General features: G+C 65.8%; 2 protein-coding genes across 8 annotated transcripts; one reads left to right on the forward strand and one right to left on the reverse strand.

The window, feature by feature from the left end:
* Positions 1–4,059: 4,059 nt before the first annotated feature.
* SLC4A1 (solute carrier family 4 member 1 (Diego blood group)) lies at positions 4,060–18,333 on the reverse strand. 4 transcript variants are annotated; one of them, XM_083809521.1, is made up of 22 exons: positions 18,210–18,333; positions 15,763–15,840; positions 15,587–15,680; positions 14,431–14,500; positions 14,237–14,337; positions 13,233–13,306; positions 12,815–12,992; positions 12,600–12,735; positions 12,372–12,513; positions 11,674–11,752; positions 10,897–11,081; positions 9,639–9,846; positions 9,343–9,546; positions 9,033–9,181; positions 8,328–8,522; positions 7,816–7,983; positions 7,543–7,632; positions 7,215–7,381; positions 6,861–7,114; positions 6,605–6,774; positions 6,234–6,407; positions 4,060–5,386 (listed from the first exon to the last, which is right to left on the reverse strand). In XM_083809521.1, exons 2-22 carry the CDS (start codon positions 15,778–15,780, stop codon positions 5,306–5,308), a joined length of 2,937 nt encoding a protein of 978 aa, XP_083665647.1. In that variant the 5' UTR covers positions 15,781–15,840; positions 18,210–18,333; the 3' UTR covers positions 4,060–5,305. The 4 variants fall into 4 exon arrangements, with proteins under 4 accessions (XP_083665647.1, XP_083665648.1, XP_083665649.1 ...); XM_083809522.1 differs by lacking the exon at positions 15,763–15,840 and having other exon boundaries at positions 18,210–18,332; XM_083809523.1 differs by lacking the exons at positions 14,237–14,337; positions 14,431–14,500 and having other exon boundaries at positions 18,210–18,314.
* Positions 18,334–20,628: 2,295 nt separating this feature from the next.
* Positions 20,629–27,186, forward strand: RUNDC3A (RUN domain containing 3A). Of its 4 annotated transcripts, none has more exons than XM_083808847.1 (11): positions 20,629–20,827; positions 22,416–22,531; positions 22,669–22,802; positions 23,747–23,845; positions 23,947–24,036; positions 24,137–24,217; positions 24,295–24,460; positions 24,740–24,897; positions 25,875–26,012; positions 26,106–26,212; positions 26,408–27,186. In XM_083808847.1, exons 3-11 carry the CDS (start codon positions 22,693–22,695, stop codon positions 26,548–26,550), a joined length of 1,092 nt encoding a protein of 363 aa, XP_083664973.1. In that variant the 5' UTR covers positions 20,629–20,827; positions 22,416–22,531; positions 22,669–22,692; the 3' UTR covers positions 26,551–27,186. The 4 variants fall into 4 exon arrangements, with proteins under 4 accessions (XP_083664973.1, XP_083664970.1, XP_083664971.1 ...); XM_083808844.1 differs by having other exon boundaries at positions 20,652–20,827; positions 23,760–23,845; XM_083808846.1 differs by lacking the exon at positions 20,629–20,827 and adding an exon at positions 21,986–22,269 and having other exon boundaries at positions 23,760–23,845.
* The last annotated feature ends 171 nt before the right edge of the window (positions 27,187–27,357 follow it).

Raw genomic sequence — 27,357 nt, forward strand, 5'->3', positions numbered from 1 at the left:
TAAAAAGAAAAGGGGAGTGCGGAAGGGGGGCGGGGGGTTGAGGGGGGGGCCGGCCTCCCCCCCCCCCCCCGCCCCCCCCCCGGGTCCTCGGTGGGGCCGGGGAGGGCAGCGGCGGCCCCGAGCGCCCGGCCGGGACACGGGGCTCTCCCCGGCGGGGCGGGCGGGGGGCAGCGGCCTCCTCCCTCCTCCTCCTCCTCCTCCTCTCCTCCTCCTCTCCTCCTCCTCCCCCTCTCCTCCTCCTCCTCCTCCTCCTCCCCCCGCTCCCCTCTCCCTTAATTTTTTTTTTTGAACGCGATTTCCCCAACTCCACCTTTGTTGCGCTGGGCGTCATTCCCCGCAGCCAATCCCGGCCGCGCCGCCGCCCCGCACGGCCCCGGCCCCCCCCCCCGACCCCCCCCCGCACCGCGGCTGCACGGCACCGGCTCCCCCCCCCCCAAAACCTCCCCGCACCCCCCCCCCCCCCCGCAAAGCCCCGCGGCCGCCGCCGCTGCGCGCCCCCGAGCCGCGCGCTCCCGCCGGCACCTGCCGGCACCTGGGGGGGGAGGGGGGGGGCAGGAGGGGGGGCGGGGGGGGGGCGTCGTGGGAACGGTGGCACCGGGGGTCGATGTTGTTCCCCACCCCCCCCCCGGTGCTTTCTGGGGTTGTGGGGGTGGCATGGGGGTGTCACGGGGGTGTGGTGTGTGTGTTACGGGGGTGTGTCGTATGGGGGTGTCGTGTGTGTGTTACGGGGGTGTTACATGGGGGTGTCATACGGGGGTGTTACACGTGTGTGTCATATGTGTGTGTTGTGGGGGTGTTACATGGGGGTGTCATACATGTGTGTTATGGGGGTGTTACATGTGTGTGTCATATGTGTGTGTTACGGGGGTGTCGTATGGGGGTGTCGTGTGTGTGTGTTATGGGGGTGTTACATGGGGGTGTCATATGGGGGTGTTACACGTGTGTGTCATATGTGTGTGTTACAGGGGTGTGTCATATGGGGGTGTCGTGTGTGTGTTACGGGGGTGTTACATGGGGGTGTCATATGGGGGTGTTACACGTGTGTGTCATATGTGTGTGTTACGGGGGTGTCGTATGGGGGTGTCGTGTGTGTGTGTTATGGGGGTGTTACATGGGGTGTCATACATGTGTGTCACGTGTGTGTGTCATATGCGTGTGTTACGGGGGTGTGTCATACAGGGGTGTTACATGGGGGTGTCATATGTGTGTGTTACGGGGGTGTTACATGGGGTGTCGTACGTGTGTGTTATGGGGAGTTACATGGGGGTGTCATATGGGGGTGTTACATGGGGATATTGTGTGTGTGTGTTATGGGGGTGTCACATGGGGGTGTCATACATGTGTGTCACGTGTATGTGTCATATGTGTGTGTTACGGGGGTGTGTCATACAGGGGTGTTACATGGGGGTGTCGTGTGTGTCATACGTGTGTGTGTTACGGGAGTGTCACAGTGTTACATGGGGGTGTCATACGCGTGTGTGTTACAGGGGTGTTACATGGGGGTGCCATATGGGGGTGTTACATATGTGTGTCGTACGTGTGTGTTATGGGTGTTACATGGGGGTGTCATACATGTGGGTTACATGTGTGTGTCATACGTGTGTGTTATGGGGGTGTCGTGTGTGTCATACATGTGTGTGTTACGGGAGTGTCACAGTGTTACATGGGGTGTCATACGCGTGTGTGTTACAGGGGTGTTACATGGGGGTGCCATATGGGGGTGTTACATATGTGTGTCGTACGTGTGTGTTATGGGAGTTACATGGGGGTGTCATACATGTGGGTTACATGTGTGTGTCATACGTGTGTGTTATGGGGGTGTCACGGTGTTACATGGGGGTGTCATACATGTGTGCTACGTGTGTGTCATATGTGTGTGTGTTATGGGGGTGTTACATGGGGCTGTCATACATGTGTGTTACGTGTGTGTCATACGTGTGTGTTAAGGGGGTGTCACGGGGGTGTGTTACATGTGTGTTACAGGGGTGTTACATGTGTGTGTCATACGGGGGTGTGTTATGGGGATGTTATGGGGGTGTTACATGGGGTGTCATATGGGGGTGTCACATGTGTGTGTCATACATGTGTGTGTTATGGGGTGTTACATGTGTGTGTCATACAGGGGTACAGGGGTGTATTATGGGGGTGTTACATGGGTGTTACGTGTGTGTGTCATATGTGTGTGTTATGGGGGCGTTACAGGGCTGTTACATGTGTGTGTCATATATGTGTGTTATGGGGGTTATGTGTGTGTGTGTCATAGGTGTGTGTTACATGTGTCTGTCGGGTGTGTTATGGGGGTGTTACGTGTGTGTCATGTGTGTATGTCATGCATGTGTGTTGCATATGTGTGTGTCTCGTGTGTGTTATGGGTGTGCGTGTGTCATACATGTATGTGTGTGTGCTGTGGGGGTGTGTTCCGTGTGTGTCACAGGTGTGTGCCATATGTGTGTGTTAGGGTGTGCTTGTGTCATACATGTGTGTGTTACCTCTGTGTGTCACACGTGTGTATTACAGGTGTGCATGTCTCATGTGTGTTACATGTATGTGTCATGCGTGTTATGGGTGTGTATCATATGTGTGTGCGTGTTACGTGTGTGTGTGCCGTATGTGTTATGGGTGTGCGTGTGTCATATGTGTGCTATGTGTGTCCTTGCATTATACGTGTGTGCTACACGTGTCCTTACATCACATATGTGTGCAAGTGTGTTCCTATGTCATACAGGTGTTGTGTGTCCCGTGTGCGTGTTACGCGTCCTCATGTCACGCGTTCGTGCCACACGTCTCGTCACGGCACAAATTCAGCTTTTCTAAACGTGGAGATTTTGTGAATTCACCCCACAGACAGCTGTTGTGTCCGGGTTGCTCCCTGGATGCGGTCACACCCGGACATCCCCCCCCCGCACGGCACAAACCGCACGGCCCCGAGAAGGACGGACGGACGGACGGACGGATGGACGGACAGGTGGACGGACAGACGGATGGATGGATGGACAGACGGACGGACGGACGGACGGACAGATGGAGAGGCCACAGCTGCGCCTCCTGCTCTGGGTGAGGCGACGCGTCTCGCCGTGGCGCAGCAGGGAAAAATTGCAAAAGGCCCCCCCCCCCCCCCCCCCCAAAAAAAAAAAAAAAAGGAAAAGGAAAAAAGGGAGAGGAAGAAGGAAAAAAAATAGAGGGAAAAGGAAAAAAAAAAAAAAAAGAGAGGAAAAATGAAAGAAAGGAAAAAAGAAAAAAAAAATAACAGGAAAATGGAAGGGAAGGGAACCAAAATACCTGCAGCCGGGCAGGCCACGCACACGCACGCTGACGTTTTCAGTCTTTAGTTTTTTTATTTTTTTTTAACCAAAATGGTCGATGCTTGCCGGGGGCAGCACGGAGCCCCCCCCCCCCGCGGCCGGGTCACTTCCACCAGCAGGGCCCCACCACCCGGCCCCGCACCCAGCAGCCCCCCGGGACCCCCTGCCCTGCCCGGCTCCTGCGGCATCGCGGGGCTTCGGCTCGACGGGCTCGGACCCCTGAAACCCCTCCGGCGGGCAGGCCAGGGCTCGGCTGCTCCCGTTGGTATTCCCATTCCTAATTCTATTTCCATTATTTCTATTTCTATTATTTCTACTTGTATTCCCATTCCTATTTCTATTTCTATTATTTCTATTTCTGTTATTTCTATTATTTCTATTTCTATTATTTCTATTTCTATTTCCTTTCCTTTCCTTTCATGTTATTTTATTTTATTATTTTTTTATTTTATTATATTCTATTCTATTTTATAGCATTTATTCTATTTTATTCTACTGTATATTATTCTATTTCATATTATTTATTCTATTATATATTATCTTACATTATTTATCACTTTATCATTACAAACAAAGGCTCAACAAGACGCTGTGACGCCGCCTCCTCTTTGGCCCGTCTCAGGCCCCGGGCCCCCCCGCAGCCCCCAGCCCCGGGCTCTGCCCCCCCCCCCCCCCCCCAGCCCCGCTCCCCTTAAATTATGAAATTCTTTATTAATTCTTTATTTTTCAGCTCGCGGGCAGAAGGAAGGGGCCGGCCTCGGGTCCACAAGTCTTTATTAGAGCCGGGCACAGGGGGTGGGGGCGCGATGGGGGGGGGCTGCGGGCACGAGCCCTGGGGGGGGGCACGAGCCCGGCCCAGCCCCCAGCGGCCCCCGGGGGCAAGGGGGCAACAGCGGTGCCCGGCCCCAGCGGGCACGCTCACGCTCACACTCATCCTCACACTTGTGCTCATGCTCACGCTCACGTTCATGCTCACACTCATGCTCGTGTTCACACTCACAATCACACTCATTCACTCACACTCATGCTCACACTCATGCTTACACTCATGTTCATGCTCACGCTCACGCTCAAACTCACACTCACGCTCATGCTCACGCTCACATGCTCACGCTCACATGCTCACACCCATGCTCAGTCACACACACTCTTGCTCGTGCTCACACTCGCTTGTGCTCACACTCATGCTCACACATTATTACACACTCATGCTCACGCTTACACTTGCTCATGCTCACATTCACTCGTGTCCAAATTCACGCTCCCGTGTGCTTACATACTCATGTTCTTGGTCACACTCATGCTCACGCTCACACCCTCGCTCATGCTCACACTCGCTCACAGTCACGCTCACACTCACGCTCACACTCAGCCGCAGCGGGAGCTGGGGCCGGGCCGGTGTGGGAGCGACCCCGGCGGGACGGGGCAGGGCTGGGGGGGTGCCCAGCGACCCCGAGCGCCACCAGCACCGATCCTGCCCCCCCGCCGGCAGGTTCGGCCCCGAGCAGGGCAATAAATCAGCTCCTCGGCCGCTTGCGACGCCTCGTCCCTCCTGTACACACGCACACGGAGCACACCCAGCCCTCCCAAATAAATTACAAACTTCCCCAGGCACTAGCGTCAAATATACAGATCACTCCTCGCAGCTGCTTTTTTTTGGTCCTAGTTTTAAGTGCTTTTTGCATCTTTTTTTTTTTTTTTTTGATTTTCCTTGTGTTCTGAGCAAGCCCTACCTGCAGAAGCATCAGCATTATTATTACTATTTTTTTTCCGTGTTTTTTTTTTTACCACGATTACCTCCATTGCAAACATCTCCCCCCTTTGCTGGGCTATTTACATCCCTGCCCCGGGGGGGTGCCGGTGGGAGCGGGGGGTGCTCCCCCTGCAGAAAAGGGCAGAGAAAGGGAGAAAACGGCTCGAAAACGGCTCCACGGGGCGAAAGCGGCGTCCCCGGGGGGGGGGGGGCGGCGGATCTACAGGCGGGGGGGGGCCGGAGCAAGCCCTTAGCTGGGCATCTGCACCTCGTTGTACACGTCCTGGCCCTCCGCCTCCTCGAAGGTCACCACCGCGTCGTCCGCGTCCAGCTGGGGGCGGGAGGGGGCGTCAGGGGGGGTCGGGGTGGGGGGGGTTGGGGGGGGTGGGTTGGGATGGGATGGGATGGGATGGGATGGGATGGGATGGGATGGGATGGGATGGGATGGGATGGCATGGCATGGCATGGGATGGGGCAGGAAGAGGATGGAGATGGGAACAGGAATGAGGATGAGGATGACAATGAGGATGATGATAGGGGACAGGTAGATGGATGGAATGGGGATTGGGATGGTGACAGGGACCGGGATGAGGATGGAGATGGGCACAAGGACAGGGAGATGGATGGGGACAGGGATGAGGAGTCGGTTGGGATTTGGGATGGGGACAGGGACAAGGATGAGGCCAGGGATGGGGACAGGGACAGCGACAGGGAGATGGACACGGATGGGAATGGGATGGGGACAGGGTGGAGATGGGATGGGGATGGGGTTGGGGACAGGATGGGGACCGGGTGGGGACAGGGAGGCACCAGGAATGGGGAGGGAGGTGAGGATGGAACAGTGATGGGGAGAGGGACAGGGATGGGAACAGGGACAGGGAGTGGATAGGGATGGGGACAGCGATGGGGATGGAGATGGCAGCGGGGACAGGGACAGCAAGGCATGACAAGGGGTCAGGAATGGGGACAGGGATAGGGATGGGGATGGGGATGAGGATGGGGACAGGGATGGAGACAGGGATGCAGAGAGGGGTGGGGATGGGCCGGGCACAGGGATGGGGATGGAGATAGGGAAGGCATGTAGACAGGGGACGGGAATGGGGACGGGGACGGGGACAGGGATGGGGACAGGGACGGGGTCCCGTCGGTGGCTCCCATCCCGTGCCGGGGCTACGTACACATTTGAGCTCGATCTCGCGGAAGATCTTGGGCAGCAGGAAGCGGCGCAGCGGCACGGTGAGGATGAGGACGAAGGGCAGCGCCAGCGAGGCCGGGCTGGCCTTCACCCCCCACAGCAGCGCCAGGACGAGGATCTGGGTGAGGGTGAAGAGGTGCATCCGCCACGTCTTCACCTGCGGGGACAAAAGGGGGTCAGGATGGTGGGGACAGCCTCCAGCACCCATCCGGGGGGGGTGGGCAGAGGGAGAGGGGGAGCAGGACTGGTGACCCGGCACGGACAGGCAGAGGAGGCTTTTTGGGGAGCCCCAACCAACAGCAGGACCAGCTCGGGGTGCCCCCAAGCCCCTCAGGTGACCCAGGGCTCGCTCACCCGGGTGACGTAGACCTCCTTGGGGTGGTACTTGGGGGGCATCAGCAGGAGCAGGATGCGGTCGAAGAGCTGGATGCCGAAGAGCGAGGTGACGCCCATGTAGAGGAAGATGCCGAAGAGGACGGCCAGCGGGATGTACTTCAGGATGGGCTCCATCAGGATGGAGACCCCTGGGGAGGACACGGAGCTGTCAGGGACCACCGCAGCGGCACGAAGAGGGGGGGTCTCCTCTCGCCGTGCCCCCTCCCGCGCTCACCGATCAGCACGGCCACCAGCAGGCCGCTGATGCGCTGCTCCTTGACCTCCAGGATCTGGGGCTTCTCGCCCCCAGCCGAGGATTTGCTCATGACGGTGAGCGCGTTGGCGTGCGTGATGGTGCGCACGGTGGTGGCGCTGAGCCACGGCATGCCGAAGAGCGCCGCCACGCCGCCCATGGCCACGATCAGCAGCAGGTCCAGGTGGAAGCCCGAGCCCTTCACCAGCTTCCTCTCGGGCTTGCTGACGATGAGGCTGCGAGGACGGAGGGGACGCGTGGGTTGGGAAGGTTCCCCGGGCAGGTCCCCTCCGTCCCCACCCCGCCATCGTGTCCCCTTCCCCCCTTTGCCCTCACGTGGTGATCTGCGTCTCGAGGAAGATGAGGATGAAGACCAGCAGGGCGGGCACCACGGAGGCGAACATCATCCAGATGGGGAACGAGTTTTCCTTCCCCATGGGGTTGATAAACCAGCCCCGGGCCGTCGAGTTGGTCACCTCCAGCCCCTTGGGGACCTTCAGTTTCTGCATGGGACCATAGATGGGGGGGTGAGTGGCGGGGGGCTTGAGGCACCCCATGGGCACCCAGGAGTCATGGGCGCCCCCCCCCCCCCCCATTTCCCCCGCCCACCCGGCTCCGTGTCCCCTTGTTGGGGACAGCCGGGGTCCCGTCCCCCCCCCCGGACCTGCGTGTAGGTGTCCTTGATGAAGAAGTCAGCCAGCGCCATGATGAAGATGGAGATGGGCACCCCAAAGTCCCCGATCAGGCGCCGGACCTGCGGGGACACCGCGCCCACGGTAAGCCCACCCATACCCCATATGCCCCCCGCCCACGCTAAGCCCACCCATACGTCCCCCGTCCCCACCCAAGGGTCCCCCCTGTGTGTGTGTGTGTTTGGGGAGGGTGACGATGCCGTGCCCCCGGTGTCCCCCCCGCCCTGCAGCCCCCCCGTGCCCACCTTGCCGGGCAGGAAGGCGCTGTTCTTGAACTTGCGGAGGAAGAGGGCGAGGAAGAAGGTGCCGGCCATCAGGACGAGGGAGAGCAGAGCCGTGTTGGGCTCGGCCACGTCGGGGGTGACGATGGCCTGCACGTTGTAGACCCGCTGCAGGGGGTGCGCCCTGAAGATCTGGGCAGGGGGAGAGGGGTCAGGGACAGCCGGGGGATGGGGCAGCACCCCAGGTGTCCCCGCGGGCACCCAGGGTGACACCGTCCCGCTGTAACAGACTGCATGGGGAGGGTCCGAGCTGGGGGATGAGGGCAAAAATAGGGAGTCCCCAGCAGCTCCTGGGTGAGGGATGCCTGCCCCAAACCCAAACCGTGGGGAGAAGGACGGGGTGGGAAGGTGCTGGGGAAGGGGAGAAAACGCTGCGGGGATGGCTCCATCCTTGCTGCAGCCCTTGGGCACACAGGACCCAGATGGGGACCCCACCCCCCAGCCCCCTCCCCGCTCACGGCCCCTGCGCCCCTCACCGTGATGAGCTTGACGAAGGTCTCGTAGATGAAGATGAGGGAGATGAGGAAGGAGAAGATCTCCTGGGTGTAGCGGGACAGGTAGCGCACCAGGAAGCTGCCCTCGCAGGCCACCACCACCAGCACCAGCAGGATGAGCCAGAAGCCGATCCACACCCGTCCCACGATGTACTCCAAGCCCTGGCCCTCACAGAACTGGGCACCAGGGGACATGGCCCCATCAGCCCCACGTGGGTCCCCCAGCACCGTGGGGCTCTGTGGTGGTCCCGCATCCCCTGGGGCAGCAGTACCCAGCGGGGTTGCCCGCTTGGCTGCACCCAAATGGCATCGCCCGCATGGTGTCACCCAAGTGACATCCCCCATGTGGCATCCCCCCAGGTAGCTTCCCCTTTGTGGCACCATTCGTGTGGGATGGCCCAGGTGGCATCCCAAAAGTGCCACCCCCTACGTGGCATCACCCCTGTGCCATCACCCATGTGGCACCACCCTCATGGCATCACCCACGGAGCATCCCCCGTGTCACCTCACTTGCAAGGCACCATCCATGTGGCATCACCCTGTGCCACCCCAAAAAGAGCCATCCCCCAGGTGACACTGCCTGCCTGACACCCGCTGTGTGCCACCCCCCGGTGCAGCACCTCATGCCTCCCCCGGGGGCTCACGGGGCAGGGGCAGGGGGTGCCTGCGGGGGGGGGCAGCACCCACCGAGAAGAAGGCTTCCTCGAAGACCAGCAGGGGCCCCGAGAAGCCGACGACGAGCAGGGGCTGGGCGCTGAGGATGCTGAAGAGGACGCACTGCACGCAGGTGGAGATGAGCAGCTCCGACACCCCCATCATGCCCTTGGTCTTCTCACCTGGGGGGGGTCAGAGCCCGTTACTTCCCCGGGGGGACACAGCACCACGTGCCCCCCATCCCACACCCCTTGACACCCCGGGGACGGCGCTGCAGGCGGTGGCACCCCATGCGCCCGACCAAGGGACGTCTCCGTCCCCACGTGCGTCCCCCCCTCCTTACCCAGCAAGCCTCCGAAGGTGACAGCGGGGGACAGCGCCGCGAAGTAGATGAAGATGACGGCGGCCAAGCACTGCGGGCTGAGGGCGTCCTTGATGTCGCTGAGATATTTGGGGTAGCGGCGGCGGATGTCCCGCACCAGCCCCCCGAAGGGGCGCCCCGTCCTGCGCAGGGGGTCGTCGTCCTCCGGCTCCTCGCTCTTGGTCCCTGGGGATGCACAAACAAGGTCGTCCCGCCAGCCGTGGGGACGGGACCGAGGGGACCCGGTGGGGGTGGTATGGGGTGTCCCCGGGACGTACACGTCTCCTTTAGGAAGTCCTCGGGGCCCTTCTCGGGGTGCTGGTAGCGGCGGCGGAGCAGCTGGCGCTGCAGCGGCACCAGGCTGCGCAGGTGCTGCTCGCTGGGGGTCTCGGTGGGCGGCAGCACGATGCTGGCCTCCAGGAAGGCCTCGACCCCCCGCAGCAGGTCCTGGCGGCCCTCGGCCAGGTAGGCGTCGCGGCGGAAAACCTGAGGGGGCGGCCGGGGATGGAGGTTGGTCGCCCCCGCAGCCCCCGTGGGGACGGGGCACTGTGGGGACGCAGGGGGGGGCGTGGGGATGGGGGCACACGGGGGGCTGGGGCCACGGGGCATGGGGGCACGGGGACAGAGTGGGGTGGGGACATGGGACACTGGGGCCTTGGGGACTTGAGGGCAGTGGGCACAGGGACCTGAGAACATGGGGACACGGGAGCCTGGGGACATGGGGACAGAGCGGGATGGGGACCTGGGACACTGGGGCCATGGGGACTTGAGAACGTGGGGGCACAGGGACCTGGGGACCTGGGGACACAGCAGGATGGGGACATGGGACACTGGGGCCATGGGGACTTTTAGGCACTGGGGCCATGGGGACCTGGGGATGTGGGGAAACAGGCCTGGGGACATGGGGACATGGTAGGATGGGGACACAGTGGGATGGGGACATGGGACACTGGAGCATGGGGACTTGAGGGCACTGGGGCCATGGGGACCTGGGAATGTGGGGACACAGGAGTCTGGGGACATGGGGGGAATGGAGGCATGGGGTGATGGGGATGTGGAGGGACATGGGGATATGGGGGGATATGGGGATGTTGGGGGGACATGGCGGACACGGGGCACACGGACACGGGGCTGTAGGAGCACACAGGGCCATGGGGATGTGCACACTGGGACAGAGGGGAACGGGGACACAAGGGCATGGGGCCACGGGACCATGGGGACGTGGCAATATGGGGACATGGGGGACATGGGGCCACAGGTCCTTGCACACATGGGAACGGGCAGATATGGGGGCACGGAGCCACTGGAGCATGGGGACACGGGGGGACAGAGGTGCATGGGCACACGGGCATATGGGGACAGGGCTGCGTGGGGACATGGGGACAGGGCTGCACGGAGACATGGGGATAGAGACGGATGTGGCGGGGGGGTGACAAGCCCTGCTAGAGGGTGCAGCCCCCAGTCTGGGGACCCTGGGGAGCTCAGGGGCAGGCGGTGGCGGTGCCGGTGGCGGTGCCGGGGACAGGCGGGCCGTACCCTCTCGGACATCATGGTGGCGATGGTGCGGCCGATCTCGTGGTAGCTGACGTGGGGGCTGTCGGGGCCCAGCACCACGAAGAGGAAGCGCACGGGCAGGGGCACGTTGAGGACGGCGTCCATCGTCACCGCGTCCCTCAGGCGCACGAAGGCCAGCGTCGGCTGCTCCAGGAAGGCTGCGCAGCCTGAGGGGGGGGACGGGACGGGGTCAGGGAGGGTCGGGCATGGGGATGTGGGGCACAGGGAGGTGGGGACAGGAGCATGGGGACATGGAGACATTGGGATATGGGGACATTGGGAAATGGGGACTCAGGGAGACAGTTACATGGAGGCACAGGGACACAGAGGCATGGGAACGTGGGGGGACAAAAGGGTTAGGACATGGGGCACAGAGACATGAGGACACAGGGACATGGGGACACGGGGACATGGGGACACGGGGACATGGGGACATGGGGACACGGGGACATAGGGACACGGGCACAGGGTCACTGGGGCGTGGGAACATGGGGGACATAGGGACATGAGTGGAGAACTGGGAAGATGAGGACACGGGGACATGGGGACAGGGAGGCGGGGGAATGGGGGGACAGCGGGACAGGGAGCAGCGCTGAGCAGGAGGTGGCGAGGGCTGAGGATGGGGGGGGGGAGTAGAAAAAAGTGCAAGAAAAGCAGCAAGTGAGCGAGCAGCGAGGCAGCGAGGGGCCGGCAGCAAAGCCCCCCCACGCACCCCGGCCATGGGCCTGATCCTGCACCCACAGCACCCCGGGCACTCACCCACGAGGACCAGCGTGGCCTCGGCATCCTCAGGGAGCTTCTCGGGGAGCTGGGGCCCGGGCCTGGTCCCGCTTGGGGTCTGTTGTGGGCAGAATGGCAGGAGTCAGCTGGTGGCTGTCCCTTGTGTCCCAATCCATCCCCTGCGTGTCCCCTGTGTGTCCCCTGTGTGTCCCTCTCCATCCCCTGCGTGTCCCCCACATGTCCCCTGCATGTCCCTTGTGTGTCCCCTGCGTGTCCCCTTCATGTCCCGCTCCATCCCTTTGTGTCCCCACGTCCCCCACATGTCCCGCTCCATCCCTTTGTGTCCCCACATGTCCCCCACATGTCCCGCTCCATCCCTTTGTGTCCCCACATGTCCCCCACATGTCCCGCTCCATCCCTTTGTGTCCCCCACATGTGCTGCTCTGTCCCTGCAAGCCCAGCTCCCTTGCTGCCACCTCTGCCCCTTCTCCTCCACAGCACACCCACGTGCACGTGTGTGACCCCAAAAGCGCAGGTGTGCGTGTGTGCGCGTGCATCGGCCTCTGCAAGAGTGCACGCGTGCACGTGCAAGCGTGTGTGCGCACACCAGGGCGAGAGCCACTCGCACACGGAGCGCAGGCGTGTGGTGCCCACGGGTGCCTGTGGGTGCCCTCCCTGCAGCCTGACCCCCCCCAAAACCCCAGGACCCCAACCCCAGGAGCCCCCCCCCCCCTCACCTGCTCGGCCCCATCCAGCGCCCGCATCTCCAGGGCCTGGTGCTCCCGCAGCAGCGGCTGCTCCGTCTCCACCGGCACCGTGCCCGAGCGCTGCAGCTGCGCCGGCGGCAGCGTCCACACCGACTCGGCCTCGCTGGGGTGCCTGTGAGCAGCGGGGGGACGGCGTGAGGTGGGACAACGCCCCCCCCCCAAACCCCCTGATACAGCCCTTAGGGTCCCCGGCCGTACTTGTGCTGCAGCAGCAGCGTCCTCAGGATGTCCTCCCTGTCCTGCGGCTTGATCTGCCCCTCGTAGATCATCTGCTCGATGAGCACGTGCGCCACGGCCGCCAGCGAGGTGGCCGCCACATCGAGGAGCACGGCGCCTGCGGGGACGCCACCGTCACCGCCCGCCCGCCCTGGGGGTCCCCACCAACCCCCCCCCAGCCCCGGTGGTGTCCCCACCTTTGGCGAGGGCGCGGTGCAGGTCCAGGAGGCTGCGGTAGGTCAGGAAGGAGACGTGGGGCTGGCCCCAGTCCCCGCCGGCCGTGAAGTTCTCCTCCAGCTGGAGCCAGCGGCCGGCCTCCATCCAGCACAGCTCCTTCTTGCTGTCCATGACCAGCTCGTGCAGCTCCGTGTAGACCTGCGGCCGCAGCCACGGGGGTGTCAGAGCCCCCCCCCCCCCCCACCCCTCACCGGGAACGCCCGGGTGTCCCATAGCTGCAGCAGTGCCACCCACCACGGATGGGACCCCCCCCAGGTCCCGGTGTCACCGGGGTTTGGCGCCGTCCTTGCAGCAATCTGCCCCCCCCGGGAGTGGGAATGAAGGGGGGGGGGTCCCAGGGGCACACGCAGCACCCAGCTGGTGGGCGTCAGCACCCACCTCATGGGTGTCCCACCGGGACACGAGCCGCCTGCTCCCTGCCGCCTCCAGGTCCACATCGGTCACCGACGGAGCTGCGAGCGGAGCCAGCGCCGCGTTAGCTGGTCCTGACCCCCCCTCCAGCCCCCCGGGGTCTGTCAGAGGCGTCCCCCCCATCGCCCCCATCCCCAACACCCAGCTGGGGGGTGCTGGATGTGTCCCCCTGTCACCTCTGCCCTGCCGGTTCCCTGCTCCGGGGCAGGGTGACAGCCCCTGGGGACAGCGCCCGGTGCTGGGCTGGATGAGGCCATGCGCTTCCCCGCGGCCGGCACAGCCCCGGTCCCGCACCTCGGGGTGCACCAGGACGGGGACAGGGATGGAGACGGGGACAGTTTGTCCCCAGCCAGCACAATCCCAAGAGCGCAGCGTCCCCTGTCCCTGTTCCCTGCCTACCTGCGCCCCCCCCCCCGCGCTCCCCGTGCGTTCCTGCCCTATAAAGCCTGGGCGCGGGTGGCGGGCCGGCCCCACGCCCTGTGTGCACCATAAACCCCGCAGCACTTTGCCTTTGCTGACAGTAAACACCGGTACAGCCCCCGGGGGGGCAGAACGTCCCTGTCCCCGCTGCGCCCACTCTGGGGACCACCACGGTCTCCCGTGTCCCCCGCCAGGCCGCGGTGACACCGAAAGGCCCGCATCCCGCTCTGCCGGGATGCCGCCCGCACGCCAGCGGGGACGGGCGCGTGTCCCCACTGGTGTCCCCGAGGGCACGTGGGCACGCGCCGAGCTCGTCCTCGTCCCGGCCCGCTGCCACCGCCGAGCCGCCCAGCGCCAGCCGGCGTTCAGCCCCGAGTGGTTCTTGTCCTCACCCCAAACAAAGCCTTTATTTATCCTCAATCAGCGGGCGATTACGGGCAAGCGGCCGCGGTCACCCTGCGGCACGCCCCGACGCCCGGGTGACGGCCGCCTCGCGGGGCCGAGGGTGGCAGAGGGGCCCGGGGGGGGGACGCCGGGGCCGGGTCACTCACTCTGCCCTCCGCCACGGCGGCTGACCCTTCCCGGGGGGGCCCCGGCCACGCGCCTCCTCCCGTCCAGGTCATAGGATCCCCGGTGGCTGGGCAAATACCGGCTGCAAAACACACACGGCGGGGACGGGCGGGTGAGCGCCGCGCGCCCGTGGGTGCCGGTGGCCTCCCGGGGCCGAGCCGCGAGTGGGACTCACCGCAGGGGCGCCAGCTCCTCGCCTCTCGCCCTCCGCGCGGCCAAAGGGGGCCCGGTGCCGCCGCCGGCCCCTGCGCAGAACGGGCGGCAGCGTTACCTCGGGTGGGCGCGGGACGGGGACAGCCACCACCCCACCCTGTGGCCAACGTCACCACCCAGCGTCACCCCATGGAGGGGTCCCGGGGAGCTGGGGACACCGAGACCTTTGGGATGCACGGCGGCAGCCGGCAGGGACCGGAGGGGAGCCACCCCGCTTCATCAAGCACAAAAACCCGGCTGCGGGAAGGAAGAGGGGCAACGAGACCCCTCTGAACGCCCCTCACCGCCCACCCAAGGACCCCGGTGTCCCCAGGCTTGGCCATGTCTCCTGCACCCGCCAGCAACATCCAGGGTTTCAGCAAGCCGTGCTGGCACCCATGCAGTGCTGGTGCCCGTGCGACATGCCTGTGCAATGCTGGCACCCATGCAATGCCGGTGCTCATTAAACGTTGGCACCCATGCAACGCTGCCACCCATGCAATGCTGGCACTCGTGCAGCGTCGGCACCCATGCAACGCTAGTGCCCATGCGACACACCTGTGCAACACTGGCACCCGTGCAACACCAGTGCCCATGCAATGCCAGCACCCATGCAACGCCTGCACCCTTGCAACGCTGGTGCCCATGCAACACGCCTGTGCAATGCTGGCACCCATGCAACAGCACTGCCCATGCAACGCTGGCACCCATGTGATGCCGGCACCCTTGCAATGCACCCGTGCAACCTGAGTGCCCGTGCAACACGCCTGCACAACACTAGCATCCATGCGATGCCGGTGCTCATGCAATGCTGGTGCCCGTGCAGCGCTGGCACCCGCAGAACTCCGTGCAACGTGCGCCCTTGAACCTCCAGCGCCCAGGCCATGCCAGCGCCCGTAGGGTGCCGGTCCCCGTGCAGCCCAGGTGCCCGTGCAGCACCACCGCTCGTGCAACGCCCTTCCGTGCAACGCTGTCACCTCCGCAACGCTGCTGCCCGTCCGACGCCGGTGCCCATGCAGTGCCGCCAGCCATGCCATGCCAGTGCCGGTCCCATCGCCCCTGCCCCGCTGGCCCCCACGTAGCACCCCCGCCACCCCCTGCGCCCCCAGCTCCCCCCTCTGCCCGTCGGTGCCACTCACTGCTCGTCTCCTCCAGCGACATCCTCGAGCCCTTTATCCCCGGGTCCTCGTAGCCCTCGGGGTCCAGGTTTCTCCGCATCGTCTCCTCGGCGTCCTGCGGGGCAGAGAGCGGCGGGGGGGGGCTCAGCGGGGCGGCCGGGGGCCGGGGCGCAGCGGCGGGGCCGGGGTCTCCCTACCTGGCCAGGCCCCTCCATGGCTCCGCGCTGCGTCCCAGCGGTCGGCCCGGCGGCGCATTAACACCCGGGGCCGGCGCCCTGCGGGCGGTGCGGGGAGAGGAGAGAGAGCGTTAGGGAGCGGCGATCGGGCCCCCCCCCGTGTCCTCTTCGGGAGGTAGTGGGGGCCGGGGGGGGGTCCCACGGGAGCCGGGCCCTGCCCTGCTGGTGGGAACCGATGGCAGAGCTCCGGCTGCTGCCCGCCGGGACGCGGCATCGCGCCCCGCTCCCACCCGTGCCCACGCACGAGGGACGTCCCGTGCGTGGGTCAGGGTCCCTGGGGGGCTGTGCGCAGGGATTAGGGTCCCTGTGGGGCTGTGCGCAGGGGTCAGGGTCCCCGTGGGGCCGCGCGCATGGGTTGGGACCCACAGCCCTTCGCGCGGGGGTCAGGTCCCGTGTGGATGCCTGCGTTTAGCGGGGACCCCAAACAGAGCCGTGTACGTGAGTGGGGGCCCCATGCAAACCCCCACCCGTGGGCCAGGTCCCCTGGGGAGCCGTGCATGTGGGGTGGGCCCCCCAGCTGTTCATGAGTGGGTCGGGCCCCATATGGACCCACGGGCACGTGTGGATCCCCACGCAGGGGTCGGGTCCTTTATGCACCCATGCGTGTGGCTCAGGTCCCGCGGGGGTGCACGCACCTAGGTGGGGGGTCCCACGCCCACGGGGGGGGGGGGTCCCGCCACCCCCGCCGCCACCCCAGGGGACATCCGCCAGGGGGCGCCCTTCCCCACGCGCGTGGGGCACCCCCAGGGCTGGGGCACCCCCGGGAGCTCCCCCCACTTTTTCTCCCCACCCCCCCACCCCAGGAGCCGCGTGGGGAGCTGGGGGGTCCTGTCCCGGCCCCAGCACCCCCCACCCGTGGGGTACCCACGCAGGGGGACCCCCCACACCCCCTGCTGCCCCAGCCCAGGGACCCCTCGTGGGGGGGGCGGGAGGTTGGGGGGGGTCAAGGTCAAGGTGGGGGGGGTGGGGGGGGGGGGACAGCAGGACCCCCAGCTCTCACCAGGGTGACGCAGGACCTCGCTCCCAGGCTGGCAGCAGCGGGGACCCCACTGGGGACACGGGGACCCCGGCAGGGTCACGGGGATCCCGATGGGGACTCAGGAGCCCCGGGGGGGGCAGGGGGGGACGGGACGGGACACACACGGAGGAGCCACCGTGGGGCTGTGGAAGCCACCCGTGGGGACACGGGAGCGGTGACGGGGTCACGGGAACCATGGCTGGCTCCGGACCCGGCCTCCTCCTTCCTGCCCCGCCTGGCCCCGCTCTGGCAGCGGCCCCTGGCCCCCCAGGCCAGCCCTGATCCCCGGCCCCGCTGCCCCCCCCCCCCAGCCCCACTGTGGCCCCGACGCCTCTTGCGTCAGCCCCGCTGTGCCCCGCTGATAATGCGGCTCCGGTCCCCGCCCCGCTCCCCCCCGCTGCCCCCCTGCTCCTGCGCATGGCCCTCGGGGGCCAGGCAGCGCCCCGAGGACAGGGTGAGGGGCTGGGGGGTGCCGGGCAGCCGGGTCACCCCCCCCGGGGAGGTCTGCACCTGCTGCGGGGTGCGTGGCCATGAGGCAGCCCATGCCTCCTGCGTGGGTGTGCAACGGGGAGCCCACACCTCCCATATGGGTGTGCAATGGGGAGCCCACACCTCCCATATGGGTGTGCAATGGGGAGCCCATACATCCTGCGTGGGTGTGCAATGGGACACCCATACCTCCTGCGTGGGTGTGCAACGGGGCGCCCACACCTCCAACCACGAGCGCTCGTGCTCGGTACAGCCCCCACACCACGTGCTCAGCACAGAGCCCCCACCACACGCCCCGTTGCACGCTGGAGAGCCCATGCCTGCCACCCCGCAGAGCTGCCGCGCCCGGCACGGAGCCCGTACCTCCCGAAGGACATCCCATAGTGGTGCCCAAACCACCATTCCCAACGCACACAACCCATGCACCCAGCATGGAGTCCATACCTCCCGAAGGACATCCCATAGTGGTGCACAAACCACAGTTCCCAAAGCACACGTCCTATGCACGCGCAGCAATAATTCCTCGAGCACCCATCCCATGCACCCAGCATGGCACCCATACCTCCCAAAGGACATTCAAAGGACATCCCATGCACCCATCCTGGTGCCCACACCGTAATTCCCAAAGCACACGCCCCATGCACCCAGCGAGGCACCCACACCTCCCGCAGCACCCATCCCGTGCACCCATCACGGTGCCCCCGCAGCGCAGGTGGTGCAGGACCTATGGACCCCCTACACCCCGCCACCCCAGCACCGAACCCTCCCGACCCTATCCCGCACCCTACAGGGCCGTATGCCCCCATGTGGGCGCCCTTGGGTGCTCCCACCCACCCCATCCCCACCTCCCCCTTACATCCAGGGACCCCGCGGTGCCCCCCACCCCGGACCCCGCACCGACCTTCGGGGTGGCTCGGGGACGCCGCTGCCGTCGCCGCCAGCCCCCGGCTCTACGGTGGAAGAGCCGCGCGCCGCCGGGGCAGGCACCCAAATGCCCTGAGTCACGCTCACCTCCTAATCTGCCCCCCACCGCTCGCCCCCCGGCTCGCCCGCCCCCCCCCGGCCCCGTAAACAAGGTTATCGGGGTGCAACATCTTGCGCCTCGGCGGCTGCGCCCGTCCCCAGCCCGCGGTGCTGCCCCACGCTGCCCGGCCCCGCTCTGGCCACCCCGCGATCCCGCAGCTGCTATCGGGGTTTTGGGCTCCGGGTTTCCTCGGGAATCCCCGGGAATCCTCTCCCTCCTTGGGGTTGGGTTTTCTCTTTTTTTTTATTTTTTTTTTTTTTATTTTATTCCCAAAAAAATGGGGTTCCCCAGGCCGGGGTGGCACAAGGCGCTGCGGGGCCCGTGGGTGGCGGAGGGATGCGTCCGTCCTGGGGTGTCCTGCAGGCAGGGTGCACCCTGTGCGTGCGTGAGTGTGCACTCTTGTGTGTGCAAATGGGTGTGCATGCACAAACGTTTGCACTCGTGTGTGCAAGCGCACAAAGGTGTGCGTGCAACTGTGCACAAAGGTGTGCATGCACCTGCGCACGAGTGCATGAATGCGTGCAGATTTCTAAGCGCACGTGTGCATGCACATGCAAGTGCAGGTGTGTGTGCATGCGTGTGTGCGCACACATGTACACACACGTGTGTGTGCACTCACACGTGGGTCTGCACGCTTACAATCCAGGCTGCTCCAGCATGCAGCGTGCAGGGAAGGGGAGAAAGGTGAGCTGGGCGCGCCTTGCACGCACACGCACGTGAGCACACGCGTGCACACACACGTGCACACGCATGCACACACACATGCACACACGCGTGCACACGCGTGCACACACTCACGCCAGCTCGGGGACCCTCGCAGGGCCGTGGGGACGGTGCCCAGGGGGCTGCTGGCCCCGGCGGGGCTCGGTGCCGGGAGGGGCGCAGCCGCGGGCTGGGTGCCGCGATAACGGCCCCCGCCTTATCTGGGTGACACCGAGGGTTCCCCCCCCCCCCCGCAGGTTTTGGGGTCCCGGGCACCCTGCTGCCCCCACCGGGAGCTGTGTGGGGGATGAGGAGTGCATGTTCCCCCCCCCCCCCCCCCGGGGTGTCTGGGGGGCACATCCCCAGGGACACCCACTTGGGGTGACTGATTTATCTGGGTGCTTTTTTTTGGGGGGGGGGTTGGGTGCAGCTTTCCTTGCTTTCCCCTGTTGGTATCCCTGGGGAAACTGAGGCATGGGCAAGGGGGGGGCAAGGGGGGGCAAAGGGGGGGCAAAGGGGTGTCCCCCCCCCCAGCCCATTTGGGGTGGGGCATGCGGGGAGGGTGATGATCGGGGGGGTGAAGTTCATGGGGTGGTTTGGGGGGGTGATGTTTGTGGGGGGGGGGGTGACACTTATGGGGTGGGGCATGGGAGGGGATGTTCATGGGGGGTGATGCTCGTGGGGGGGGATATGGGGGGGCAATGGGGGGGGTGAAGCTCATGGACGGGATGATGCTCATGGAGGGGTGAGCTTTATTATGGGGGTGAGCATTAGGGGGGGGCATCGTGGGGGGGCATCACGGGGGGAGAATACGATTGTGGGGTGAGAATCATTGGGGGGAGCATCATTGGGGGGTGAGCATGGGGGGGCATAATGGGAGGGGGCATCATGGGGGGGCATAATGGGAGGGAGCACCATGGGGGGCATAATGGGGGGGGCAGCATCAAGGAGGGCATCGTGGGGGGCCACGTTTATGTCAGGGCATGGGGGTGATGCTCACTGGGGTCTGAACATTATGGGGGGGGGAGCATAATGGGGGGGGTCATCATGGGGGCAGAACATCATTGGGGGGGTGAGAATCATGGGGGGGGCGTCACTGGGGGGTGAGCATCATCAAGGGGGGGGCAGCATGGGGGGGGGAACCTTCATGGCAGGGCATGATGGGGGGGGTGATGTTCACGGGGGGGGGGGGGATGCTCATCGGGGGGGGATGCTCATGGGGGGGGGATGCTTAAATGGGGTGATGCTCGGGGGGTGATGCTCATCGGGGGGATGCTTAAATGGGGTGATGCTCGGGGGGGGGATGCTCATCAGGGGGGATGCTCATGGGGGGGGATGCTCATGGGGGAGGGATGCTCATGGGGGGGGATGCTCATGGGGGGGATGCTTAAGTGGGGTGATGCTCGGGGGGGATGCTCATGGGGGGGAATAAGCATGGGGGGGGGGAATGCAGGCGGGGGGGTGACGCTCCCCCCATCCCCCCCCCTTCCCCCCAATCCCCACGGGGCTGATTTCGGGGAGGCCGGGGGAGGCCCCATCCCGGTGCGTGGGGGTGGGAGAAAGAAGGGGGGGGGCAGGGGGGGTGGGGTAAGGTTGGGGGGGGGGGAGGTTGGCGGGGGGGGGCCGCGGCGGCGCGGGGGCCGCGGGGAGGGGGCCGCGGGCCCTGGCGGCTTCGCCCCGCTCTGGATGGAAGCGAGCTGCGTCCAGGCTGCCATGGCTCTGGGGCTCTCCTCCAAGAAGGCGTCCTCCAGAAACATCGCCGTGGAGAGGAAAAACCTCATCACCGTCTGCAGGTGGGGGCCCGGGGGGGGGGGCACACAAACCCCCGGGGGGGGGACACCCCGAAATATAGCCCTGGGGGAGGGAGCGGAGGGGGGAAGGGGAGGGGGAGAAGGATGGGGATGGGGGACCCCCGGTGGAGGGGGGGGAGGGGAGAGGGGAGGGAGGGGGGGTGCAGGGGGTGGGGGGGTGAATTCCTCCCCCCCCCGCAGCCCCTTCAAGCAGGGGGGGGGGATTTTTTTGTCGTTGCCGGTGTTGGTTTTTTATTGGGGGGGGCGGTTTGGGGATGGGGAGCGGGGGAAGGATGCGGCTGGGATGGAGCCCGGGGGGGGCTGGGGGCTGCCGGGCACGCGGGGGCTGCGGGGAGGGGGGGGGGGGGACACAGGGCCGGAGGCTCCGGGGGGGGGCGATGGGGGGGGGGGCACAACAACAACACGGGGGCTGCAGGCGCCGGGGGCGGCGATGGGGAGGCAGGGGGAGGCCGCAGAGGCCGGGGATGGGGGGGAGGCCCTCGGGGGGGGGTGGGGGGTGAGGGGTGGGGGTGGGGGGGCACCGGGGACCCCCCCCGTGGGGTGTGGGGCCGAGGAAGTGACGTCAGGCCGCGGGCCAGGCGGGCAGCGGGACGCAGGGATGGAGGAGCGGGGATGGAGGATGCGGGTTGCCATAGCGACGCCGGCTGGATGGGGGGGGGGGGGGACGGGGATGGGGTCTGGGGACCGGGGGGGGGGCACGGGGATGGGGGGCCCTGCAGGTGGCGGGGACGGGGAGGGCACCCGGGCTTGGGGTCACCCTGCCCCGTGCCCCCCCGGTGCTGATGTCGGGGTCTGGGGAGCCCCCAACACCTCTCACAACAATACGGGGGCACCTCCATACCCCCCCCATACCATGGGGACCCCCTGTGTCCCCCCCCCAGGTCACAGAGGGCACCCCCCTCTCACCATGACACCGGGGCGGGGGGTCTCCACCTTTGTGGTCACACCACGGGGTCCCTCCAGCCCCCCAGCCGCCCCCCCCCAGCCCTCCCCCTGTACCCCACAGGTTGCCCCCCTGCATCCTCCCCATCCCCGGCCTCCGCGGGCCCGGTCCTGGGGCCTGGGCCGGGCCTCGGCCCTCCCTGCGGCCAAGCGGCCGGCGGAAGGGGAAGCCATCACCGCCCGCGCGCGGCCGGGCAGGAAGGGGGCCTTTGTTCGCCCTTCCTGGCCGCTCGCGCCGAGGGGCAGCGGCGGCCGCCCCGCGGGCCCCCCGGGGACGTGGGGACGAGGAGCCGGAGCCCGCGCGTCCTGCAGGGTTTGGCAGGGCCGGCACTGTCCTCCCCCCCCCCCCCCGGGTGTCCCCTCCCCGCTGCAGGTGGATGCGGTGTGGGGAGCGGGGGCACGCGGCGCGCCCAGCGCCGTCGGTTGGGTGCTGGGTGCTCAAGCCAAAACGGAGACAGCCGGCGCTGTGCCCACGCAGAGATGTGAGCCCCGTTTTGGGGAGGAATCATGGGAAAAGGGGCTTTTAGGGCTGAAAACGCATGGCCTGGCCGGGCACCGGGGAGTTTTAGTCCTCTTGCAGCCCCGTCCCCTCCCACCCTGTGACACCCGTGTGTGTGTCCCCTGCCAGGTTCTCGGTGAAGACCCTGCTGGAGAAATACACAGCGGAGCCCATCGACGACTCCTCCGAGGAGTTCGTCAACTTCGCCGCCATCCTCGAGCAGATCCTCAGCCACCGCTTTAAAGGTAGCGCGGGGACCTTCGTGTGTCCCCTCCAAGCGCCGGGTGGGGACACGCGGCCGTCGTGTGCTGGGTACGGGGCTCGGGGCCGCTGGGGCCGGGTGTACTGGTGCGGCAGCCCCGAATCGGCCCCGTCCCCGCAGGCCCCGTCAGCTGGTTCAGCTCGGATGGGCAGCGCGGCTTCTGGGACTACATCCGGCTGGCCTGCAGCAAGGTCCCCAACAACTGCGTCAGCAGCATCGAGAACATGGAGAACATCAGCACCTCCAGGGCCAAGGTCAGGATGGGGACAGCCCCAGCCCTGTCCCTGTCCCCATCTCAATCCCCATCCCCATCCCATCCCATCCCATCCCCATCCCCATCCCATCCCATCCCATCCCATCCCATCCCCATCCCATCCCATCCCATCCCATCCCATCCCATCCCATCCCATCCCCATCCCCATCCCATCCCATCCCATCCCCATCCCATCCCATCCCATCCCATCCCCATCCCATCCCATCCCCATCCCATCCCATCCCATCCCATCCCATCCCATCCCATCCCCATCCCATCCCATCCCCATCCCCATCCCATCCCATCCCATCCCATCCCATCCCATCCCATCCCATCCCCATCCCATCCCATCCCCATCCCATCCCCATCCCATCCCATCCCATCCCATCCCATCCCATCCCCATCCCATCCCATCCCCATCCCCATCCCATCCCATCCCATCCCCATCCCATCCCCATCCCTATCCCCATCCCATCCCATCCCATCCCATCCCATCCCATCCCATCCCCATCCCATCCCATCCCCATCCCCATCCCATCCCATCCCATCCCATCCCCATCCCCATCCCCATCCTCATCCCCATCCCCATCCCTATCCCTATCCCTATCCACTTCTCTGTTCCCATCCCCTCTCTGTCCCATTCCCCATCCCATCCCCATCCCTGTCCTCATCCTATCCCTGTCCCCATCCCTGTCCCATCCCCATCCCATCCCTGTCCCATCCCCATCCCATCCCTGTCCCATCCCCTCTCTGTCCCCATCCCCTTTCCCTGCTCTCCCGCAGCCCCAGCCCTCCCCATCTCCCCCCTGGCAGGGCCACATGAATTCACCAGGAGGGGATCCCTGGGCTGAAACAGGAGCGGGGACCACCCCTGCACCCCAGGACGAGGGGAGGGGGGCACGAAGCAGGGTTTGGGGGCGCAGCACGCAGCAACACCCCGCTCAGGGCTGCCTTGCAGGGCCGGGCATGGATCCGCGTGGCGCTGATGGAGAAGCGCATGTCCGAGTACATCTCCACCGCCCTGCGTGACACGCGGACCACCAGGTGAGCGGCCGCACGTGGGGTGGGCACAACGAGGAATTTTGGGGTTTTTTCCCTCCCCCCCTTTCCCTCCTGCCTGCCCACCCAGCCTCTGGTCCCCGCAGGCGCTTTTACGACGACGGGGCCATCATGCTGCGGGAGGAGTCCACGGTGCTCACCGGGATGCTCATCGGGCTCGGCGCCATCGACTTCAGGTAGGATGCGGGCAGGCGGCCGTGATGTCCCACCCCTGACGCCCCCTCCCCAGGGCTCCCCTCACCCTCTGCTTCCTCCCCACGCCCCCCCCGGGCCCAGCTTCTGCCTGAAAGGTGAAGTGATGGATGGCAAAACGCCGGTGGTCATCGACTACACGCCCTACCTGAAGTTCACGCAGAGGTAAGAGCAGCCCCTGCGCCTCTCCGTGGTCCCCTCGCCCTGTGCCCACCCCCCCGACCCCCGTGTGTCCCCCCCAGCTATGACTACCTGAGCGAGGAAGAGGAGAGGGGCAGCGTGGAGAGCAGCACGAGCGAGGACAGCTCCCCCGACCACCCCTACCTGCCGCTGGTCACCGACGAGGACAGCTGGTACAACAAGTGGCGCAAGATGGAGCAGAAATTTCGCATCGTTTACGCCCAAAAGGTACCGGGGAGGAGGAGAGGGGACGGGGACGGGGGGGGACGGGGATCGCGGATGGGGCTGGATGGGTCCCAATATTTATGGGATGCTCTGAGATGGCTGGGTCCTGATCCCTGCGGGATGCTCTGAGCACCCCCAGCACGGCGCTGGTTGGGTCCCGATCCTTATGGGATCTGAGCACCCCCAGCACGGCGCTGGATGGGTCCCAATCCTTATGGGATCTGAGCACCCCCAGCACGGCGCTGGGGACCTCGCAGCACCGCTGACGGTGGCCTCGCGCAGGGGTACCTGGAGGAGCTGGTGCGGCTGCGGGAGTCGCAGCTGAAGGACCTGGAGGCGGAGAACAAGCGGCTGAAGCTGCGGCTGGAGGAGGTGATGGTGCAGAACCAGCTGGAGAAGAGGGAGCTGGAGGGCGTCATCCTGGAGCTGCAGGAGCAGCTGTGAGTGTGGCCCCATACCGGCCCCATACTGGCCCCATACCGGCCCCATACTGGCCCCATACTGGACCCCCAGCTGCTGCCAGGTCTGGGCCCACGGAATCTGGGTGGGTGGTGGGGACTTGGCATCCTGTACGCACCCAGTGCCTGGGTGCTCCGTGCACCCTGGGGGATGTGGTGGGTCCCCATCGTCCTGGATGTTCTGTAGGACATGGTGAGTGCACCGTGCTCCATGTGTCCTGTAGGACATGGTGGGTCCCCAGCTCCCTATATGTTCTGTAGGACTTGGTGAGCACACTGTGCTCCATGAATACTGTAGGATGTAATGGGTTCCCAGTGCCCTATATGTTCTGTAGGACATGGTGAGTCCACAGTGCTCCATATGTCCTGTAGGATGTAGTGGGTTCTCAGAGCCCTGGCTGCTCTGTAGGACATGGTGGGTCAGCAGTGTTCCATGTGTCCTGTAGGATGTAGTGGGTTCCCAGTGCTCCATATGTCCTGTAGGACATGGTGGGTCCCTAATGCCCTAAATGTCCTGTAGGACATGGTAGATCCCCAGTGTCCCATACATCCTGTAGGATGTGGTGGCTCCCTAGTGTTCCATATATCCTATAGGACATGGTGAGTCCACAGTGCTCCATACATTCTGTAGGATGTGGTGGGTCCCTAGTGCCCTATATGTCCTGTAGGACATGGTAGATCTCCAGTGTCCCAAAAGCCCTGTAGGACATCGTTGGTCCCTAGTGCTCTGTACGTCCTGTAGGACATGGTGAGTCCACAGTGCCCTATATGTCCTGCAGAACATGGTGGGCCCCCAGTGTCCCATACATCCTGTAGGACATGGTAGGTCCCCAGTGCCCCATATGCCCTGTAGGACACGGTGTGCCCCCAGTGCCCCGTATGCCCCGTGGGACACAATGGGTGGTGGGTGCCCAGCACCTGCAGCTGCACCAAGTGCTGAGCGCCCGCGTGTGCCGCAGGACGGGGCTGATCCCCTGCGAGAACCCGCAGCTGGCGCAGCTCTCCAAGGAGATGGTGACGCCCCTGGTCAACCAATGGCCCTCGCTGGGGACGCTCAACGGCAACGAGAGTGGCTCGGACGGCAAGCTCTACAGGAGGTAACCCCCCGGGGGGAGCAGAGCCGCCCGACCCGCGCCCCATCCGGCCCCGGGGAGGGGGGGGGACGGGGGCTGAGCGCCGTCCCTCCGCAGGCACAGCTTCGTGAGCACCGACCAGCTCTCGGCCGAGAACAGCCTCAGCTCCGACTCCCAGCGCCTGGGCGAGGGCAAGCGCGAAGGCGAGCCCTGGGGGCCCTTGGGTAAGACCCCCCCCCCCCTTAGCCCACCCCAGTGGGGTGCTGCACGGGGCCCCTCCTGCCCTCGACACCCCCCCAAGCTAGGGATGCTGCCCACACAGCCACGGGGTCCCCAGGCCACCTCGGCGCAGCCCAGCGATCCCGGAGGGGTGGTCCCCATCCGCAGCCCCCCGCGACGCCCGCTCTGTGCCCCCGCAGGGAAGGACCCCACGCCCTCCATGCTGGGGCTCTGCGGCTCCCTGGCCTCCCTGCCCAGCTGCAAGTCCCTGGCCAGCCTCAAGTCCAACGAGTGCCTGGTGAGCGACAGCAACGAACCCAGCCCGACCCGCAGCCCCAGCTGAGACCCCCGGCCCCCTCGCCCAGCGCCGCCGCCGCCGCCGAGGACTGACCTCGTCCCCCTCCACCCTGGGACCGACGGAGGACGGAGGGACTCGCCCAACCCACCGGGGAGGCCGGGGACGGCGTCCTCCCCCCTTCTCTGCACCCCACCCCGGCTGCACGTCGGACCCCAAGCCCGGTCCCCGGCTGGAGACGTGGACCCGTTGGGATGGGGATGCTGGAACGGGACCGGGATGTGTCTGTGTGTCCCCGTCCCCCCCCCTTCCCCCTGTCCATCCGAGCTGGGGAGGAGGTGACGAACTGCGGGGACACCAGGGTTGTGCTGCGGGGTGCAGGAGGGGGGCTTGGGGTGAACCCCCCTGCAGGGGTGAGGGCCCGGGCACGGCCCCGTTGCCATCCCAAGGGCTCGGGGCGCAGCTCTTCCAGCCGGGCTTCGTCCAGCAGCCCCCCGCCTCAGCACCCATGGGACCACCCGTCCCTCCTTGCAGCCGCATCCCCACAACAGCGATGGGACCCCCCCCCTCCTTCCCTCCCCATTCCCCCCCGGGTTTTGGGGTGTTTGGGGTGTTTTCGGGTTTTGGTTCAGCCCCAGCTTGCCTTGTTGGAGCGAAAGGAATCAATAAACGCAGCGATACGAGCTGGCCCCCCTGAGCACCCGGCCGGCTGGGAGGGGGAAAAGAGCCCTGTGCCCCCCCACACACACCCCACAAAGGGATATGAGGGGGGTGCTGGGAGCCCCCATGCCCCAAACAAGCCCCCCAGCGCTGCCCTGGTGGGTGACAGCACTGTCCCCAAGCAGCAGGGACACA

Source organism: Anser anser (genome assembly GCF_964211835.1).
Source record: "Anser anser genome assembly, chromosome: 23".
In the NCBI taxonomy this organism is placed as follows: Eukaryota; Metazoa; Chordata; class Aves; order Anseriformes; family Anatidae; genus Anser; species Anser anser.

Excerpts from the sequence above, each read along its gene's own strand:
- SLC4A1 (XM_083809521.1), bottom strand. Across the intron at positions 14,501-15,586 it reads GTCGCTGGAGGAGACGAGCA|GGGCCGGCGGCGGCACCGGG; the intron begins GTGAGTGGCACC and ends CGTTCTGCGCAG. Across the intron at positions 5,387-6,233 it reads GCGAGATCGAGCTCAAATGT|CTGGACGCGGACGACGCGGT; the intron begins GTACGTAGCCCC and ends TCCCGCCCCCAG.
- RUNDC3A (XM_083808844.1), top strand. The coding sequence starts at position 20,721 with ATGGAAGCGAGCTGCGTCCAGGCTGCCATGGCTCTGGGGCTCTCCTCC. Across the intron at positions 23,846-23,946 it reads CGTGACACGCGGACCACCAG|GCGCTTTTACGACGACGGGG; the intron begins GTGAGCGGCCGC and ends TGGTCCCCGCAG. Across the intron at positions 26,213-26,407 it reads CGAGCCCTGGGGGCCCTTGG|GGAAGGACCCCACGCCCTCC; the intron begins GTAAGACCCCCC and ends GTGCCCCCGCAG.